This window comes from Panthera onca, chromosome B2 (assembly GCF_046562875.1).
Source record: "Panthera onca isolate mPanOnc1 chromosome B2, mPanOnc1 haplotype 2, whole genome shotgun sequence".
Classification (NCBI taxonomy): Eukaryota; Metazoa; Chordata; class Mammalia; order Carnivora; family Felidae; genus Panthera; species Panthera onca.
Genome location: NC_138343.1, coordinates 143,978,469 through 143,998,428, shown reverse-complemented (window position 1 = coordinate 143,998,428; position 19,960 = coordinate 143,978,469). Strand labels below are relative to the sequence as shown.

The 19,960-nt window shown below is 45.2% G+C and overlaps 1 protein-coding gene across 2 annotated transcripts in view; it reads left to right on the top strand.

The window, feature by feature from the left end:
• The window catches only part of PRKN (parkin RBR E3 ubiquitin protein ligase), a 1,338,651-nt gene extending 1,326,651 nt beyond the window's left edge, over positions 1–12,000 (top strand). For both annotated transcript variants that reach the window (XM_078447547.2, XM_078447546.2), the window contains exons 11-12: positions 2,630–2,747; positions 9,598–12,000. In XM_078447547.2, coding sequence (XP_078303673.2) covers positions 2,630–2,747; positions 9,598–9,710 — 231 coding nt within the window. In that variant the 3' untranslated portion in view covers positions 9,711–12,000. The remainder of the gene's footprint in view (positions 1–2,629; positions 2,748–9,597) is intronic.
• The last annotated feature ends 7,960 nt before the right edge of the window (positions 12,001–19,960 follow it).

Below are 19,960 nucleotides of genomic sequence, written 5' to 3'. Positions count from 1 at the left end.
GCCCCTGGCCACTGTCAGTCCATTCCCTGTAGCCGCGAGTTCAAGTTCAGGTACCACGTACAAGTGACATCATACGGTATTTGTCTTTCTCTTGGACTTATTTCACTGAGCATAATGCCTCCAAGGTGTATCTGAGTTGTTACAAGTGGCGGCACACTGTCTAACCACAGCCGCTGCACGAGTTTACATCCCCACCAACGGTGCCCACGGCTCCCTTTTCTCCACATCCTCGCCAACACTTGGGATCTCTTATCTGTTTGCAATAGCCATTCTACCAAGTGTGAGGTAAATAGCTCACGGTGGCTTTGATTTGTGTTTTCCTGGTGATTCGTGATGCGGAGCACCTTTTTACCGTGCCTTCTTTGGAAAAATGTCTGTTCTGATCCTCTGCCCATTTTTTTTTTCTCAGATTTCTTGGGTTTTTTTGCTATTGAATTCTAAAAGCCTTATATACAGTTTGGATATTAACCTCTTATCAGATATCTGATTTGCAAATATTTTACCCCATTTCATTCCGCTGAACGTTTCCTTTGCTGTGCAGAAGCCTTTTAGTTTGACTGAGTCCCCCTCGTTTATTTTTGCTTTTGTTGCCTTTACTTTTGGTGTCTTTATTAAGACTGAAACACTTTAACATTTCAAAAGTATTTTGCATGTGACAGTGAATGGCTGGACGTTGGATTCGAACGTGGGACGGAGGGTTCTACTCCCCAGAAGTGGCGTCTTAGATCCAAGCGCCTCCCTGCACCGAGGCCATAAGAGGATGACTACCTACTAGCTCTTGCCTTCATGCTCACCACCTAGAAAACCTGCCACCTGCTACGCATGATGGTGCTGGGCAGAGTTTGATGCTCAAAGCACAGTGTCATGGGCGAGGAACTTGTGTGTGAGCACCTCTGGTTTGAGTTCCCATCTTTCAGGTTTTCCAAATTTTTGCATTTGAGAGGCACTGATGCTGCTGCAGAAGTGTAACCATCCTGAACTTGGCACCTGACCTTTGTCACTCAGAGGGCTCATCTGTGAGTTTGTTAACTTATTAGAAACCGCACCGTTTCCTCTAGGTTATTATGACAAGCAACTGAAATGATGGGAGTCAACGTGTAAAAACGAGTGTTATGAATTTGTTGAGTATTATCATTATCATTATTATTAGAGTAATATCAGAGTGTTAGAACATGTTTTGGTATTTGATTTCTTACCTACTTTATATTTAAAGTTAGTAAGGAGTTAATTTTAGTAGTTTCTTAATGTAAATTAGCTCTGGGAATATATTAAAATAATTATTACAAGTTAACCAAATGACTTGAATGCTCACAAAAAAATTTGTTTAGATGCTATAGAAGCCAAAATGGAGGAATTCTATTTGGATTAACATGTTGAAATATTTTAGATAGAGACCGAGACTACACGTTTCTTGTACTGAATCCAAAAATGTGCCAATCCACGGGGCGCCTGGGTGGCTCCGTCGGTTAAGCGTCCAAGTCTTGGTTTCAGCTCTAGTCACGATCTCATGGTTCGTGAGATCGAGCCCCAAGTTGGGCTCTATGCTAACAGCACGGAGCCTGCTTGGGATTCTCTGTCTCCCTCTCTCTCTCCCCCTCCCCTGCTCTCTCTTTCTCTCTCTCTCAAAATAAATAAACACTTTTTAAAACGTACTAATTCTTTTTCTGCACACGTCATCCAATATCGAAGTAAGCGGGAAGGACAGCAGCGTCTGAGTGATTAGACAGGAGCAGAATGAATGTCTGCAGTGGTTGCATGAAACACCCCCTCCTCCTGTGCTGAGGGTCGGGGATGACTCAGTCCTCTGCGTGAATAGTGTTTGCAAACATTTCTGAGAGCTTGCCGTGTGATAGACCCCAAGGTAATTCATAACATCACTTCACGACACGTGTCAGACACTAGTCCCACGCCTTCAAAGAAACACACTCCGTGCTTGAGACCCCACAAAGGCACTAGGCACCTTTTTACTTCCATCTAAGAGATGAGACCTTTCAGAGACGTGAAGGGGCATCTCAGAGTCACCCACCCGGCCGCGGCCGGGACGGGAGCCCGGGGAAATGTCCCCTGAGCCCAGAGGCCTCACATGGGCTGTTCCCGGCTCTCTCTGCATCCCCAGCCACGTCAACTTTGTTTCCTTCTTCTGGCTCCTGAAGACAGAAGACCGTTCCCCAGGTGCAAGAATGAAGGATAACAAGATGAAGAACATTTAAATGTCCCACTCTCCAGCTTTGGGCAACTGTGTAACTCCCTTGATCCTCGATGGAAAATAAAAGCGAGGACACTCTCCTGACAAAGCATCGAACAAAGAAGTGTCTGTAGAGCACTGATCACCCTGCCTGCATGTTGGACACCTGATAGATGTTATTTATTACAATTATTCAAAACAACAAAAGAGAGGATCTCGCACTATAAAATCAAGCCGTGTTTTCTTAGCTTGCAAGCGAAGGGCCCATGCCAAGGGAAGTATATCCCATCCGTGTCAAACCTTGTCCACCACTTGCCAAGTGACTTTGTGTTTGTGCTGCCTGAAGACACTTCTGTCTCGAAGAAGTTCCCATATCGGTGTTTCAAGGAACCTCAACCCTGACATAAAGATCCGAATTTCAACTCTTTTTGTCTTTATTCGCAGGCCTACAGAGTTGACGAGAAGGCCGCGGAACAAGCTCGGTGGGAAGAGGCCTCTAAAGAGACAATCAAGAAAACCACCAAGCCCTGTCCCCGTTGCCATGTGCCAGTTGAAAAAAATGGTGAGTCTGGGCTACGGAAAAAGTGAGGATTTGGTGAGCTTCTTGGAGAACATGAGCTGTGTGGTTATAACAGTCAGGAATTCTAGGAGGATGTGTAACTGAATAGCAGTTCAGCACTCAGGGGATTTGGAACCATTGCCCAGAGTGCAAATCTCTCCGCTGTCCCGCATCAAGTCTCTTAACTGCCTAAGCCCACGGTCCAACTCTGTCAAATAGAGATGAAAACAGAAGCTGTCCCCCAATAGTAGAAGCATGAGACGTCATGCAGGGCAGATACTCGGCCAAGTACCTGGCATAGAGAAAGCACTCCATAAACCCTAATTACCCTTATTGTTATTTATTATTAATAATATTAGGCACTTTGTATCTGGTAAGTTGTCTACTATATATATATATATAACCTTGGACTGTGAGTAACTTGTTCTGCTAGTGTTCCACAAGATGAGCAAATATTTCTAATAAAGATTAGCTTGATAGATGAGCGATATCTTTTGCAATACGAGTTGTATGTGATGCCGAATGTCACATAATCACAACTGAGCCAATGGTTCTTAAAATTCACTTTGATACACAAGTGCTTTGAATTAAAAGTATGTTTCGGAATGAATTATGCTTGCAAACCAAGGTTTTACTATATATATATTTTTTAATATATATATATACGTATATATATGTGTGTGTATATATATGTATATATATATGTGTGTGTGTGTGTGTGTGTGTGTGTGTGTGTGTGTGTGTGTGTGTGTGTATATATTTCCTAGTCCAGTATCCTAGTCCAGTATTTCTCAGTGTATCCGCCATAGTATTCTGGTGTCTAGAGACACTCAGTGGGGAAAGGGGGAATGTCACCATGCCAAATACATTTGCCAGGTCATTCCTACTAGAGCCCCCTCTTGGATAATACCAACAACACAAACAATTAACTTGTATTGAGCATTCGTTCTATGCTTGTTCTAGGTTCCTTACAATTATCACATCATTTAGCCCTCACAGGAATCGCATAAGGAAGCCATTCTTATTATCCCCGCTCACAATATACATTGGCAATCCAGACTTCCTTCTGTAAAAGAAATCTGTTTAATTTTGTTTAATGGACAGGTTCCCACTTCTTTTGGCCATGATATTCTTTGTTTCCTCCTCACGCCCACTTGTGTACCTTTCAATGGCAGCACACACTCTGGGCTCTGATGTCCCCATCCCCGCTGTGGGACATTTAGTCCTCGACATTACTATGACACTTGCCCCCTTTATTAGAGTATCGTTCGCATGAATCTGTTTCTCAATAGAGGTCTTCCTTTGGCCTTCTACCAACTACTCTCTAAATTTTGAGAACGTGAACTGAAACTTTGGGGATGCCGCTGGATTAGCTGACATTAACTGCAGGTGGTCTTTTAGGAGCCCACGGTTGTGCCCTGGTTTGCGTGAGTCAACAGGCTTAGAATCACAGGAGCCACACTCCAACGGTTCTCTCCCTGACGATGCTCCAAACCCAAGGCATCAACTCCCAAGAGGGGCTGCTCTTCCTTCCTTACACACCCCGTCACACCCGTGCCTCCTCATAAATGCTGGAGGCCACCGTGCCTACGGGGACACTGGGGAGAGCTGGCAGACGGAAGGACCGCCCTTCCTGATCCCGTCCTAATGGACAAGTGACCCCTGTCATACGCTGTAGGACACGGAGGGAGGCCCGCTCAGCTCCTCGATGCTGTGTCTACACTTGCAGCTGTGGTGTTATTCCCCTCCTGAGTGTGCCCTGCTCCCACGATCGCGTGGCGGTCCTGTTGCCTGCCGGCCATCGTTGCACAACCCGCCCCTGCTCTGCGGCATTCAGTCTATATTCAGAGTTGTACTTTGGGCCAACCCGTTCACGGTCAGTCCGATACCCCACGGCAGCCAGTGGGGTACCTGCCGCGGTCAGTCCTGGATGTGCCGGCCAGCTTAAAGCCATCACGGCCCGGTGCCAGAGCCCGTCCTAAGTGTCAGACACCTCTGCGTGGGTGAAGTAGGGGGGGCAGCCCTGCCCGATGAGAAGTAAAACGAAGCACCAGGTACACTTTTCCCACACTCTCCCCACTAAGCATGAGCGGCACCTGCCCGGCAGGCCTCTAACCGCTGGCTCGCCGTGGCGTGAAGCCCGGCAGTCTGGAGGTGCGCCCCCCCCCTTTCCTCGGTCATGCCCTTTAGGAGGTCTTTATTCTTGCAAAGGGGAGAGTGCGAGCACATCCCAGAGCGGCAGGAACGGGGCTCAGTTCAGGCCAGGTCCCCGGCACCGAGTCAGTGGTCTCCAGGCAACAAATAGATCCGCGTGCACCGTGAGCCTCTGTTCTCCTCCGTGCGCTGGGTTGTGCCGTGGGTTGACACTCCAGTGCGCACAGAGGACGTCAGCGGAGCCAGGGGCAAGACCTCTTCCGGTCCTCACCGCTGGAGCGGTGATGCCGTGTAGACAACCTGAAGTCAGAGGAGACGCAGAGACCCTTCACGAACACTCACTTCACGATGCAAGTTCAGTAGCGAGAGACCGTTCTGTTATCACCAAAGGTCAGGAGCCTTGTCTGTCTGTCCCCCAGGCCCAGAAGAGTCCTGACAGATATCTGTTGAATTAACAAGAAGCTAGTAAATATATGAACAGATATTTTATCTAAAATATGAGAGAGAAAGCAAGCTAGCAGAGCGCAAAAGCCTGAGGGCTAAGAGTTGTCTTCCTGGAGGGGCGCCTGGGGGCTCAGTGGGTTAAGCATCCGGCTTCTGCTCAGGTCTTGATCTCATGGTTTCTGAGTTCAAGCCCTGCATGGGGCTCACTGCCATCAGCACGAAGCCTGCTTTGGATCCTCTGTCTCCCTCTGTCTCTCTCTCTCTCTCTCTCTCTCTCTTTCAAAAATAAAATAAAAATTATTTTATTTTTATTTTTGTTAACATTTATTTATTTTTGAGACAGAGAGAGAGTATGAACAGGGGAGGGGCAGAGAAAGAGGGAGACACAGAATCTGAAACAGGCTCCAGGCTCTGAGCTGTCAGCACAGAGCCCGACGCGGGGCTCGAACCCACGGACCGCGAGATCATGACCTGAGCCCAAGTCGGACGCTTAACCGACTGAGCCACCCAGGCGCCCCTAAAAATTATTTTAAAAAAGGTTCCCCAATCCACCATTTCTTTGAAATAGCGTGACTTAGTATAAATGGAAAGCACTGATTTTTCACCTATAGATTTTTAACCTATGAACAGAAAAGTTGGGACTTTAAATTTATTAATGATAGTCTCCACTGATTTCAAGCATGCAGCAGAGATACATGTGAGCTCTATGGGCCAGAAAAGCTCGTTTCATGATCTCGTCCTCAAAGTAAATTCATGATCTATTTCACGGTCATCTGAATCCCAGAAAGTAGTTCTTCGTGCAGCAAAGCCGTAATGAAAATGAGGCTCATTTCCATCTTAAACATAGGCTAAGCCTGCACTTCCTCCCGCAGCCTTCCACCTCGGAAAGTGGCTTCCTTCATTTCTGCCTCAAACAGATGAGATTCCAGTCCCATTCTCTGATCAAAAAGTGCCAGGATGTTCAAGCACTTCTCCTCTGTCATTAAACCTAATGAAAGAGTGGCTGGCCCCAGCCATGGGGCTGGCGGGGCATAGGCTGGGCTTTTCATGGTTTGAGCATCAGTCGGTGGATAGAATTCTTGATGAGGGAAGCCATGTTTTCTTCATTCAAATGCCCTCAAAGTCACGTGAAGTTGTCAGCTTCTTGGTCACATTTACTTTTAAGTTGGCAAAGCTTTGGGGCGTCTGGGTGGCTCAGTTGGTTAGGCATCCAACTCCTGGTTTCAGCTCAGGTCATGATCTCACCATTTGTCAGATGGAGCCCCAAGTCAGGCTCTAGGCTGATAGCTCAGAACCTGTTTCAGATTCTCCCTCTCCCTCTCTCTCTGCCCCTGCCCCACTCTGGTGTGCTTGTGCTCTCTGTCTCTCAAAAGAAATAAATACACTTTTAAAGAGAAGCTATGACCCAGCAATCGCACTGCTAGGAATCTACTGAAGGGACACAGGAGTGCTGATGCATAGGGGCACCTGTACCCCAGTGTTTATAGCAGCACTTTCAACAGTGGCCAAATTATGGAAACAGCCTAACTGTCCATCAACTGATAAATGGATAAAGGTGTGGTTTATATATACAATGGAATAGTACTTGGCAATGAGAAGGAATGAAATCTGGCCATTTGCAGCAACATGGGTGGAACTGGAGGGTATTATGCTAAGTGAAATAAGTCAGTCAGAGAAACACAGATACCATATGTTTTCATTCATATGTGGATCTTGAGAAACTTAACAGAAGACCGTGGGGGAGGGGAAGGGGAAAAAATAGTTACAAACAGAGAGGGAGGGAGGCAAACCATGAGACTCTTAAATACAGAGAACTAAGGGAAGATGGGGTTGGGGGAGAGGGGAAAGTGGGTGATGGGCAGGGAGGAGGGCACTTGTTGGGATGAGCACTGGGTGTTGTATGGAAACCAATTTGACAATAAATATATTTTAAAAAATAAAAAAATAGACATTACAAAATAATTTTAAAAAATAATAAAAATAAATAAATACAAAAAAAAGAAGTTGGCAGAGTTTTTAGAATTAGAGTCCCTGATTCTTCTCCATATTATAAGATCTAGCATACTGCCTTGCATATATTAAGCACCAAGGTGGAAAAGAAAGTTAATAACATGAATATTCTTTCTTCCTATTTCCTTTCTTCTTATTCTACAAAGCCATTATGTTTCTAGTTTCTATAACAAAACCTCATTTGTAATGTTAGTATTCCATACCCGTGAAAATTTGGTATGGTAGGAAAACATTATATTATTTATATCATAAATGTACAGTCATTAAATATGTGTGGAAAATTACACAGTCCTGCCAATGTGTAATCCTAAATGAGAAATATTAAGTTGAAAGTATCATAGGTGAGTTTTTCCCCTGATTTTCTGCATATTTATAATTTTTTTTCAATATATGAAATTTATTGTCAAATTGGTTTCCATACAACACCCAATGCTCATCCCAAAAGGTGCCCTCCTCAATACCCATCACCCATCCTCCTCTCCCTCCCACCCCTAAATGATCTTTAAAACAAACCAAAAGGAAGTTGGGAAAGTATGGGATTTTAAATGCCCTTAAATTCTCCTAAAACAAATTCCTTCAGTTACATATTCATAAATATTTTAAATCGGTGGAAGTTCTTATGCCAGGTTTCTAATAATAAAAATGAGACAGTACTGAAGCAATTACCTAGAAAATTTGGCAAGAAAAAAAATGACTTAACAAGATAATTGGTAAAATTGAATAATAGAGCACATCCAATGTTATATCGAGTTCAAGCAAAGAACCGCTTTTGCCTGAATTATCTAGGAAATTCGATCAGAAGCCATTGTCTACATGTAACTTCATACGAGTAACTCCCTCTGCACTCCACCGCAGACTTGATGTCTGAGCCCCAAAAGCAAATAAGAAATGAATTTAACAAGTGTGGGAAGGGGCAGAATCCCAAAGTGAATCCCCGAATAAGGGACCTTTCATCTCATGCTGCAAAGGCCCTGTTCCGTGAAAGAACAACAGATCCTGGTTAAATCTCAGACTTTGCCATTTAAAAGTCCTTGGCCTTAAGAAAATTCTGGAACAGGGTAACACTGCTCTCTCACAAAGTGCTTTTGAGGAGTGAATGAGGTGGTACATGCAGCGCCCCTACTTCTCCCCGTCTGCTCACCCTAAATAAAAGCTTGAATCGCATTAAGGGCTGCGTTCCCTGTGAAATACTTTCAATACTGCTGTCCCAACTCCTGTTTCAAGCCAAGTTATATTATATATTCCATATTAAGTTGCTAAGTATATGAACATCTATTTAAAACATCAACCTTGATATATATTTCAGTAAGGAATTGATCCCGTTTGTGAAACACAAGGCATTTGTCTCTGAGTCCCATTTCAGGAGAAGTAAATAAAGTCAGATTTATAAATAAAATTAGTCCTAGATGAGGGTGGCATGTTTTTTTTTAATGTTTATTTGGGGGGGGGGGCGGGGCAGAGAGAGAGGGAGACACAGAATCCGAAGCAGGCTCCAGGCTCTGAGCTGTCAGCACAGAGCTGGACGCGGGGCTCGACCCCACCGACCGTGTGGTGATGACCTGAGCCGAAGTAGGAACCCTTTACCCACTGAGCCACCCAGGCGCCCCTCGTCTTTACTCCTTTCTTGATGAAGGTCATTAACTGCACAACTTCCAGGGAGCTTTCCCACGGGTTTGCCTCAGTCCACGTTCTGCCCTTGGATTGCTTGAGACATTCCCTTAGAAAACCGTTTTTTTTTTTTTTTTCTTTTTTTTTTTTTTATGTTTATTTATTTACAGGGCGCCTGAGTGGCTCAGTCGGTTAAGTGGCAGACTTCAGCTCAGGTCATGATCTTGGGGTTGGTGAGGTCCAGCCCCACTGCCAGCTCGGAGCCTGGAGCCTGCTTTGGATTCAGTGACTCCCTCTCTCTCTCTGCCTCTCCCTTGCTCGTGCTCTCGCTCTCTCTCTCTCTCTCAAAAATAAATAAACATTTTTAAAAGTTGTAAGTTTATTTATTTTTGAGAGAGAGAGTGAGCAGGGGAGGGGCAGAGAGAGGGGGGAGAGAGAATCCCAAGCAGGCTGTGCGCGGACAGCGCCGATGTGGGGCTCGAACCCACCAACCGCGAGATCATGACCTGAGCCGAAACCAAGAGTGGGATGCTTAACCCACTGAGCCACCCAGGTGAGCCAAAAGGCATTTCTAGACCGGGGTGCCGGTGCGGGAAGTGGTGTCGTCCAGGCGTTCACCTGTGTCCTTTGCCCGCAGGAGGATGCATGCACATGAAGTGCCCGCAGCCCCAGTGCCGTCTGGAGTGGTGCTGGGCCTGCAGCTGCGAGTGGAACCGCGCCTGCATGGGGGACCACTGGTTCGACGTGTAGCTGCAGCCCTGCGCGCGCCCCCTGCCGGCCGGCTCGGAAAGGCGCGCGAGTCCCGCCATGCCCTGGTCTTCTGTCTCCAAATGCTCTCTCTCTCTCTCTCTCCCTCTCTCTCTCTCTCTGTCACACGCACACGCACACGCAGCCCTCAAGGTCCTTCCAAAACTACAAAAACAAAGTCAGAGGAGAAGCTCCTCGCATGTCTTGCTTTGTGCCCATGAAAAAGAGCGAGAAGTATTCTCAGGCCTCAGCAATACGCACAACCCAGAGCAGAGGTGAAAGTGTGGTTCGGCTTTTTTGTGTGGATGGCCATTCCCGCGTCATTTCGAGTCAGGCTAGACCCGTGCATAGAGATTCCTCAGGTTTTTTTTCATTTCTCGCATTTTACCTTCAGCAACGACTGGGTGAGTTCTCTGTAAGACTGACCGCGACGGATTCTGAGCACTGTACTCACAACTTTAAGAGCAATGTTCTCATTTAAGGTTTCAGGGAGCATCTGTTCCCGAAGAACCACAGGCAATAGTCAAGACTGTGCCTTTATCCCCAAGAATTCTACTATATATATAACATTGACGGAACATCAACTAATCGGCTTGTCAACTAGTGAGAAATTATGAAAGCTGATTTGAATGTTGAATGATTAAATTCCAGGAGAGAAATCAAAACTCCATGTACTTTCATTCTATTTAATTATTTGCGACTTGAGAAAGAACTTGTTTTTTCTGAAAATAATTACGAAGTCTATAATTCGACCTCAGACATTCATTTTGCGGCTTGGAGAACAAGCTAGTACCTTTGGCTTTGCTGTAAATTTAATGGATAAGGGGCCCAGAGGGGAGACATTTTTATAAATGGCTTTATAATAGTTCTCAATGGTAACAAAAGTGCAGAGTATTAAAGCAGGATCTTTAAAGAAGGAGCATTTCCGGGGCTATGGAAATGAGGCCAAACCTGATTCTGCACCACAGGAGTTTAAGCTCTCTCTGCACCTGCTCCTCGCCCCCATCTGCACACCCCAGGGGCTCTGCCTACCCAGTGGGTTACTCCGGGGAGAGCCCTTTTCTCTAGGACAGTACAGTCACACCAGAAGGTTTCCTCACATTGACATGGATCGAAATGGAGCCTTCACCAAGTTTTTGTCTTTTTTTTTCTCTTTCGAGGCATCCACAACACATCAAAAAGAGATGAGCTTCACTAAATGCAACAAACCTCGTTTCCTACAGCACACCCTACAGATGAAAACGCATAACCACCGTCGTTTGTTCTCATTGTCTGTCTTCTCAGGGACAATCGTGACCACAGCATAATGAGTTTCACCAGCCCATGGGGTCCTCTTTGGATGTAGGGCACCTGGAAATGATCAAATCAGTAGCAAGGCTTCTCTTTGTAGACATAGCACCAGAAATCCTTGCTAGGGAGAAAGAGGGAATGACCTCAGAATATTTCCCAAGGACCTCCGTCCCTCCTTCCCTAACCATCCATCCAGGGGCAGTCCTGCCTGATCTCCCTCTTCTCTCAGAGGCTAGACGTGGGACAAGATGGGGTGTGGCAGCCACAGTGGCATTAACAGCCTCACTTGGCTTCGCTCTGTCAGAAAATCCAGCCTCCCCGACGTGACCCCAAAGCTGCCAGACTCATGTCAGGAAGCCCTTAAGATCACAGAGAGGTCCTGGAGAGCCATTATCTGTGAGTGTGAGAAAAGGGAGAGTCAGTAGGCATGAGCCCACGTGTCCCAGTATCAGTGATCAGTCCAAAACCCACGCAGGGCCCGACTGCACAGTACTGACAATCCCAGTAAGTAGCAGCTTCTTACAGTGACCCAACGTGACAAATCCGATGGCTCCCTCTGTCATGTGGAGCACCCAGTATTTTATATCCACTAGAGTTTTGGGGTTTAGCGATACTGTCGTTTTTGCTTCCTCCCAAGTTTGCATGGTGTGTTGGATGTGTGAAGCCCGAACAAGGGTTGCTCTCATGGGTTCGGGCACCGTAGAAGTTTCTAGGTCTCTGCTCCTTTCCTGGTGGTGGTCTCTTTTATTTTTTCTCCCAGAGGAGGACACTGAAACAAGTTAAAGAAAAAACAGCGTCTGTAAATGAATATGAATCACAAACCACCACAAATGAACGTGTTTGAGCATGAATGCTGTAACCAAATGTGAATGTATCAAAAAAGTAGAGATAGAATCCTTGCGGAAGAATATTTCTCTCTGAAATGTGTAAAGGAATATTTGACAACTAAATCTAAGGTTGTACTCAACTTATCAATAAAAGCATCAAAAAAGCTGTTGAGTCCCTCTCTGAAGATATATTTCCAATAAATGCTGAAGGTGTGGGAGGGAAGCACAGGACACCTCGCTCCGGGAGCCTCCCCCGTGGCCTGAAGGGATCGCCTGGTCAAGCAATGGCCATTTTTATGGCCATCAGTTAAAAATCTAACGGTCACTTTCCTGCCTTATCAGCAAACTTTTCTAACAAATGTCCGAAACAGAAGTTTGAGTCAGGAAAAACCACAAGGATTTTCTCTGTAGTGTCATTTCAGAAAAGCTCAGTGACCTTGCGTCGCTGTTGACGTGGGTGTGTTGACACCGCATTTCTTTAGAACTATTTCAGTGGCTGTGAGTTGACAATGAGTCTGTGTTTGAGCAATCTGGAATGGAACGTTCTTGGAGAGCTCCTATACATATAGCCAGGCAAGCCACACGCCATGAGGGCCCATTGGTAGCAAGCACCACAGGAAACTCTCTGAAGAAACACAAAGTTGTTAGGAAGGGTGGCCCTGGTGCTGACTCTCATCTCCGGCGCTAAATTAGAGAGCTGGTGTCGTGAGTGGAAATGAATAAGCACAGAGGTGGAGGGCTTATTTGAAAAGAAGCAGCAGATGTGGGGGAAAGCCAGCATCATCGTTTGGGTGGGGTACGGGCTCCCACCAGCACCCTTGCCTGGCCATGTCTTGTACCATGGAAAGTATCGATGTCAGTTTTTAGAAGAAAACCCTATTTCTTTTGTTTTAAGGATTGTTTTTTTTTAAGAGAGAGAGAGAGCACACATGCGAGCATGAGCCAGGATGGGAGTGTGGGGGGAAGAGAGAGAGAGGGAGAATTTTAACAAGGCTCCATACTCATGAGGAGCCCAGTGCAGGGCTCAATCCCATGATCTTGGGATCATGACCTGAGCCAAAATCAGGAGTAGGATGTTCAACCGACTGAGCTACCCAGGCACTCCAAGAAAACCCTATTTCAAAACAACATTGAACCTGCCTCCCACCCCCTCTGAGTAAACTGTCCAACCCCAAATGTTTAAGAATTTCCACTGTGGTTTGGATAATCACGCAAAAAATAAGGTGAGAAGTGTTATCTGGGAAGACATTTGGCACACAATGGGTGACACCGTCTGGATGGGCCCACAGTGTTCCCTGATCCCATGATGTGATGCGTAGACTGAGAGAATCAACTTTGTCAGCATCAAGAGGTAATTGGATGCCAGAAGACTGACTCACGCTAATCCAACTTCTGAGAGAACAAAGTACAAAACCTAGAACATCAATTTAAATCTACATTTACAATGAGAAGCTCACACCCTGGTCTTCACACGTGATTTTCCATCTGCCTAGAATTTTTACAGCCCTCTTCACAACCCTCCCCTCTCCGCTTTGGCTGACCAATCTCAGGTCTCCATTTAATCAGCTTTTCCGGAAACCCTTCTCTTACCATCCTGGCCTTCATTGAGGGTCTTTGCTCATTGAGGGTCTATGTTCTCAGAGCTGTGCTTCTTCCCACATCACAGCAATACCAGAAAATTCTCCAACTCTCCAGATAGCACCTGGGTGTCCTACAAGTCAGTTCTGACACTACCAGGAGTAGGTGTCAGACCCCACAGGTTAGAGCTCAATTCCACAAGACTACCCTCACTTGAGACGTGGTGCAAGTCCCAGGTTACCACCTGTAATTCTCATTGGCTATGAATCCGGGGTTCCCATGGTTGCCTCCTCAGGCTCAGTAACTTGCTAGAATGACTCACAAAACTCAGGAGAGTGCTTTACTTACTACTACGGGCTCGTGATGAAGAATCCAGACTCAAGAATCACTGAATGCAGAGATGCATAGGGCAGGGATGGGATGGGATCAGATGTGTGTGCAGAGCTCCCGTGTCCTCTGCAGGGGCCCCGCCTTCTCAGCACCAAGTGGGAAGCTCTCTGAAACCCGTTGTTTAGGGGTTTCTATGGAGGATTCATTAAGTAGACATGATTGATGAAATCATTGGCCATTAGTAATTAACTCCATCGCCAGCCTTCTGGAGACAACCGGTTACGGACTGGGGCTGAAAGTTCCAGCCTCTAATCATACCTTGGTTTTTCTGGCAAGCAGCCCCCATCTTGTAGCCATCTGGGCCCCCCCCAACCACAGTCATCTCATTAGCATACAAAAGACACTCATCACTCCACAGAGATTCCAAAGCTTTGAAGAGCCATGTGCCAGGAATCAAATATGTATCTTATATTTATTTATACTTATTATAAGTATATATGTTATATATATTTATATTACATATATAAGTATAATTATATCTGATATTTATAATAAGTATATGTGTAAATATAGATATATGGCATTTATTATGTAAAACTTCACTCATTTATCCTCCCAGGAGCAGATAAGAACAGAACTATCATGCTAACCTTTGTCTCTAGCCCTAGGCTTGCCACAGACCAGGCTCCCTAGCCAGGGAACTTCATGCTTGAATTCTGAAGAAATCTACACGGAAAATCAAGCTTCAGTGAAAAGCTTACTTGCTGAGCCTAGACTCAGAGCTCAGTGACTTAACGATGTGTTGACCAGTATTCCCCGGACAGATGTATCATTTTCCATTACAAACGTGTATCAGACACAAGCCAGGAAACCCTGGTGTCAGATGCGGTAACATTACCTCAAAGAGTTTCTGAGATATGTGGTCAAAGGGTTGGACTTTTAAACTCCCTATTATGACTTCACTGCCGTCCTTCCTCTCAGTGCCCCAGGTGACCTCACCTACGTGTCGAGTGTTCCTAAAAACTCTCCAACTGCACCAGCAGCAAAGGCTTATTCCACTGTGTTTCCTTTCTACAGATGGTTTGTTTCATCCACGATTCTTGGATCTTTAATTTCAACCTCAGGGAAACTGCAGTGACATTTTTGAAGAATGCTATTTGCAATCAAATCTCCACTCAGTGTTCTTTCCCTGTATAGTTTTCCTTATGTTTTTATTTTTTTTTATAAAATAGGTATTCCTTTAGTATGTGCTCATTACAGAGCATAAAGAAGGCAAAAAGAAAAACCACCATCTAGAAATAATTATTTTGCATCTTACGTGTTTCTACTTAAAGCATATGATAAAACATCTTCTTATGTCAATAGATATCTTTTTTTAATATTTATTTATTTATTTTTGAGAGAGAGAAAGAGACAGAGCATGAGTGAGGGAGGGGCAGAGAGAGAGGGAGACACAGAATCTGAAGCAGGCTCCAGGCTCTGAGCTGTCAGCACAGAGCCCGACGCGGGGCTCAAACCCATGAACCAGGAGATCATGACCTGAGCTGAAGTCAGACACTTAATCGACTAAGCCCCCCAGGTGCCCCGTCAACAGATTTCTAAATTGACAATATTCCAGGGCTTCAACATGGTCTTCTGTATGCTAATTAAGTAAGCTAATCTTTTAAGCTTTCAGATCTAAATCAAAAGCATGTTTTTTATATAGTCATTAAACAATTTGGTTATGAAAAGTATCCCGCAGCCCGAGAAAGTATGTTTGCAGTATAACGTTAAGTGAAAGGAGTTTACCAAAATTGTGTGTGTACTGTAACTAAAACTGTTGGAAAAATTCTAGGAAAAAAATGATTGAAGAACACACATTAAAATGCAGTTTGCTATGGTGATAAAATTATATGTGGTTTCTTTTTTACTTGTCTCTACTTTCCGTGTCTTTTGGCAGTGTGAAAACTCACTTTAAATGAAAATAATAGTTTTTTAATTTCCTGTGACAGTTAAAGTGGCTGATCTTGCATGCGGCCAAGGAGTGAAGCTTTTTCCACTCAGTAATTCTGTTCTTGAAGTACCTGAACTTGACTAAAATAACAAAACAGCAGACACACTCTACTGCTTCTTTCGGAGGAACTCTAGCCAACAGATTTGGGAGAGGTGGGCTGAGGGGCTGACTCTCTGGGAAGGTGCAATGGCCCTGGCCACCCAGCGCGAACGTGCCGTTTCTGAGCTTCTCGTGCACCTGCTCGGCCCAGCACGGAGAGGGGTCCTGACCCCTGGAAAGACTCTTGTTCTGTAAAAGGCAAAGAAATAGAAGGTCAGCGTGCCAACCTACGTGGCCACTTCTGTCTTATTCATAGGAAAGAAAAAAGGTTTTATGTTTCTGACTTCTCCCTCAAAAAGCATCTCTCCCAGTGCGGACTCGATCGATGTCAGGAAGCTGGAATAATCCGGCGGCAGCTAACAGAGTGTGAGAACTCAGATCAATGTCATGCAAGGGGTGATGACCTTATTTTGTTCCTGAGTGATGGGAAATACAAACCCGCTTCTCTCTTTTGTGTAGTAAATTGAACAAAATGGAATAAAGTCATTTTGATTTCTTTTTAAAAATTTGAAATGCCGAGACGGTGTTGGGTGGAGACCACGGGATGAGGGCCGGCCCCGGGGCAGCACCACGCGCTGGGGCCTCCGGAAGGTCCTGTCACCTCCCTGACGGCCGCTGCTGCTTCTGTGCAGCCGGCCTCTGCCGAGGCTTCCCCGATCCGTGCTCGAGCCAGACTCCTCAAGAGGCCAACATCTTGGACACTGATGCCTCCCAAAGGAGCTTATCCTACTAAAAATAGGATCTACTGGAACCACAGCGAGCCCTTGATACTCACGAGGGACCATCAAGTGGTATTCGAGAATCCCTAAATTGTGAAATGTCTCTCTGCACGAGCAGCTGGCTTTATTCTGGGGGCCGTTTGTCACAAAGACATTCAGATGTCACGATCTCTCACCTGTTCTGTGCATCATCCCAGCGAGCCCTCACTCTCTACAGCCTGTGCCCCTGCAGCGACCTCCAGATGCGGTGTCTGAATCGGACACCCTCTTTCCCCACATCGCCTGTGCCCTCCCTCCCTCCCTGCAGGCACTTGCTCCCTGTCCCTCCTCCACCCTCTCTGTCCCCCATCCTGGCTTGCTTTTCTCCACACCACTCACCTGTCCCTGAATGCACTGTGCAGTTTACTTGTTTATCTCGTCTCTGCCTGTCTCCCCTACTAGAATGTTAACTATGGGGACAGCTCATTTGCTGCACTTGTCTTGTTAATGTTAGATTAAAGTATAACCATCATGGGGCGCCTGGGTGGCGCAGTCGGTTAAGCGTCCGACTTCAGCCAGGTCACGATCTCGCGGTCCGTGAGTTCGAGCCCCGCGTCGGGCTCTGGGCTGATGGCTCGGAGCCTGGAGCCTGTTTCCGATTCTGTGTCTCCCTCTCTCTCTGCCCTCCCCCGTTCATGCTCTGTCTCTCTCTGTCCCAAAAATAAATAAAAAACGTTGAAAAAAAAAATTAAAAAAAAAAATAAAGTATAACCATCAATAATCAACCCAGGGGCTCCTGCCCACCCTCCTGCTCAGTGCCCAGCCCCTCAAATCTATGCAAAAACCACCTGACTGAGACAGAAGAGAGGTCAGAAGATGGATGGATGCTTCTCACCTGGGTTTTCAGAGTAGCGTCAATCCAGATCATCGAACATTGGAAGAACGTGGCACAAGAATACAGTCTTGACCCCTCAGTGGTTCTTGCAATTTCTTAACGTTAGAGGCAACTTGGGGAAATAATCTATCATCTGAAGAAATATTTATATGTTTATCTGCCTGTCTTTTTTCATTTTCTTTTCTTTCTATTAACTTCACGTGATCTGAAAATTAGTATTTCACATGACAAGAGAGTGTGTCTACTATGACTCCCTTTCTATGAAACGAACTCACATTCGTGCTGATAGGCACACCGACCCTTCCATCTGGACTCTTGGTGGAGTTTGATGATTGGCATGAAACTTACCAAAAGCAGTGCTGGCTTTTGGAGATGGTGAGATTTGGAGTGATTTTTCTGTTCTTGTGTTTTTCGATAGTACTTGAATTTTTTATGACAGTCATCATTTTTAGAGAAAAAAATACCACAATTCATTACTTAAAAGACAGAAGGCCAACAGAAATCTATAGACCAGCCTTATTTGTGAATGTGTACGGGGGGTTCGTAGTGGGGTTCATGTGCAGGGTTCATGGCCACGCTGCAGTGCCCACGTGGGGAGAGCCTACAGGTGGAGAGGGTCACTGTGCTTCAGGGTGTTCAAGAGGTTCTATTACAGCTGAAATCCCATCTGCTGACCTGAATGTGTCCAAATGAGTCTGAATAGTGAGTTTGAACTATGGCCAGGGCTCCTGTCCTGATGGGCGTGTCCAGACGGACGTGAGGAGGGTAGCCGCGCAGACCAGGTACCTGGGGGCTTTCTGGTGACCCCTCGTTAATGGGATAATTCTATGTAGGCTTTCAGGCCACAAAATTTCCTTCAGCTGCTAAATATCCTTTCCCCGGTGCCTTACTACGTCTCTGCATTAATATTCATTTCCTGTTCTTATCAGTAGCTTATCCTACTACACGTGCATAAGCTACATTGCCTATGGTCCATAAAACTGAGTCTCTACCCATGTATTACGACTGAAACGTGAGCGTTTTAAATAAAGATCTGTAAGGACGTTTTCACCAATATATTAACCAATATATTAAAAGAACCACACTATAACTAGGGAAGTTTCAATACCATTCATGGAATGTTATATTAATATTAAAAATCTATAAATATAGCATTTCACAATAGGCAAATAAAATGATCTCATTTGATGGCAAAATGACATTTGGTAAAAGTAAACATTTATTCTTATTGAACAATACTTAAAAAATGAGAAATTGAAGGATGTTGTCTCCGTTTGGTAAAGAAGTGACTCATTGGTGAAACTATAGGTGTGCTCATTAAATTTAACCCCCGTTACAATAAGAAACATTGTGGTGACCATGACTGACTATTCACCCTTCACCTCTTCTCCCTCTTTTCCTGACAGACCTTGATTTTGTCTAGGTTTTCGCTCCTGTCCTATTCAGCCACAGGGGAAGGCGACCAAGCCCACCCCAGAGAAATAAAAACATCTCTCCAAAGTCTTGTACAGGAATGTTCAGAACAGCTTTATGCATAAGAGCAAAAAGGTAGAAGCAATCCTATGCCTATCAACTAATGAATAGATAAATAAAATGTGATGTGCCCGTAGACAGGAAGATTATTTGCCCATAAAAAGGAATGAAGTACCGAGAGATGTTACAACGTGGACAAACCTTAAAAACAATGCTAAGTGAAAGACGCAGAAGACCACATATTGTAGGATTCCTTTTATATGAGTTTTATATGAGTTGTCTAGGATAGGCAAGCCCAAGGGACAGAAAGTAGATTGATGATTGCCTAGGGCTGGGGGTAGAGGGAATGGGGACTTTCTTTCTTTTTTTAATTTTTTCAAAGATTATTTATTTTGAGAGAAAGGGGAAGAGAGAGAGAGTCCCAAAAAGGCTCCATACGGTCAGCGCAAAGCCCGATGTGGGGCTCAGACCCACGAATTGTGAGATCATGATCTGAGCCAAAGCCAAGAGTCAGACACTTAACCCATTGAGCCGCCCAGGTGCCCCGGGTACAGACTTTCCTTCTGGGGTGATGGAAATGTTCTAAAGTTGATTCTGGTGATAAGTGAACAACCCTATGAATTTTATTAAAAGCTGTTGAATTATACAATTTAATGGGTGAATCGCATGCTGTATGGATGAAACCTCAGTAAAGCTCCTACCAAAAAAAAAAAAAAAAAAAGAATGAATGAATGGAACATGGAGAAGAACAAGTATGACCTTGGTCTTTTGAGAGACTTGGTGGGCCCTCGGTAGGGGGAGAGGTAAAGGGTGGAGGTAAGACGTTTGTTTTAAGATAGGATCGTGCCTACAGGGCAAGAGCCAGCACACAGAGAGAAGCTGAAAGTGCAGACTGTGACTGACTGTTCTAGAAAAGATATGATTACAGAAGGAGGACTAGCCTCAGGCAGGAAGGCTGGCAGGAGCCTCAGATTGTACTGCTAATGACTGCCCCCTTTTACGAAAAGCAGTGTGTCTTCGGAATGAGACCAATCCTGCTGCCCAAGTAAGGGCGGACAAGGCAGAGTCTG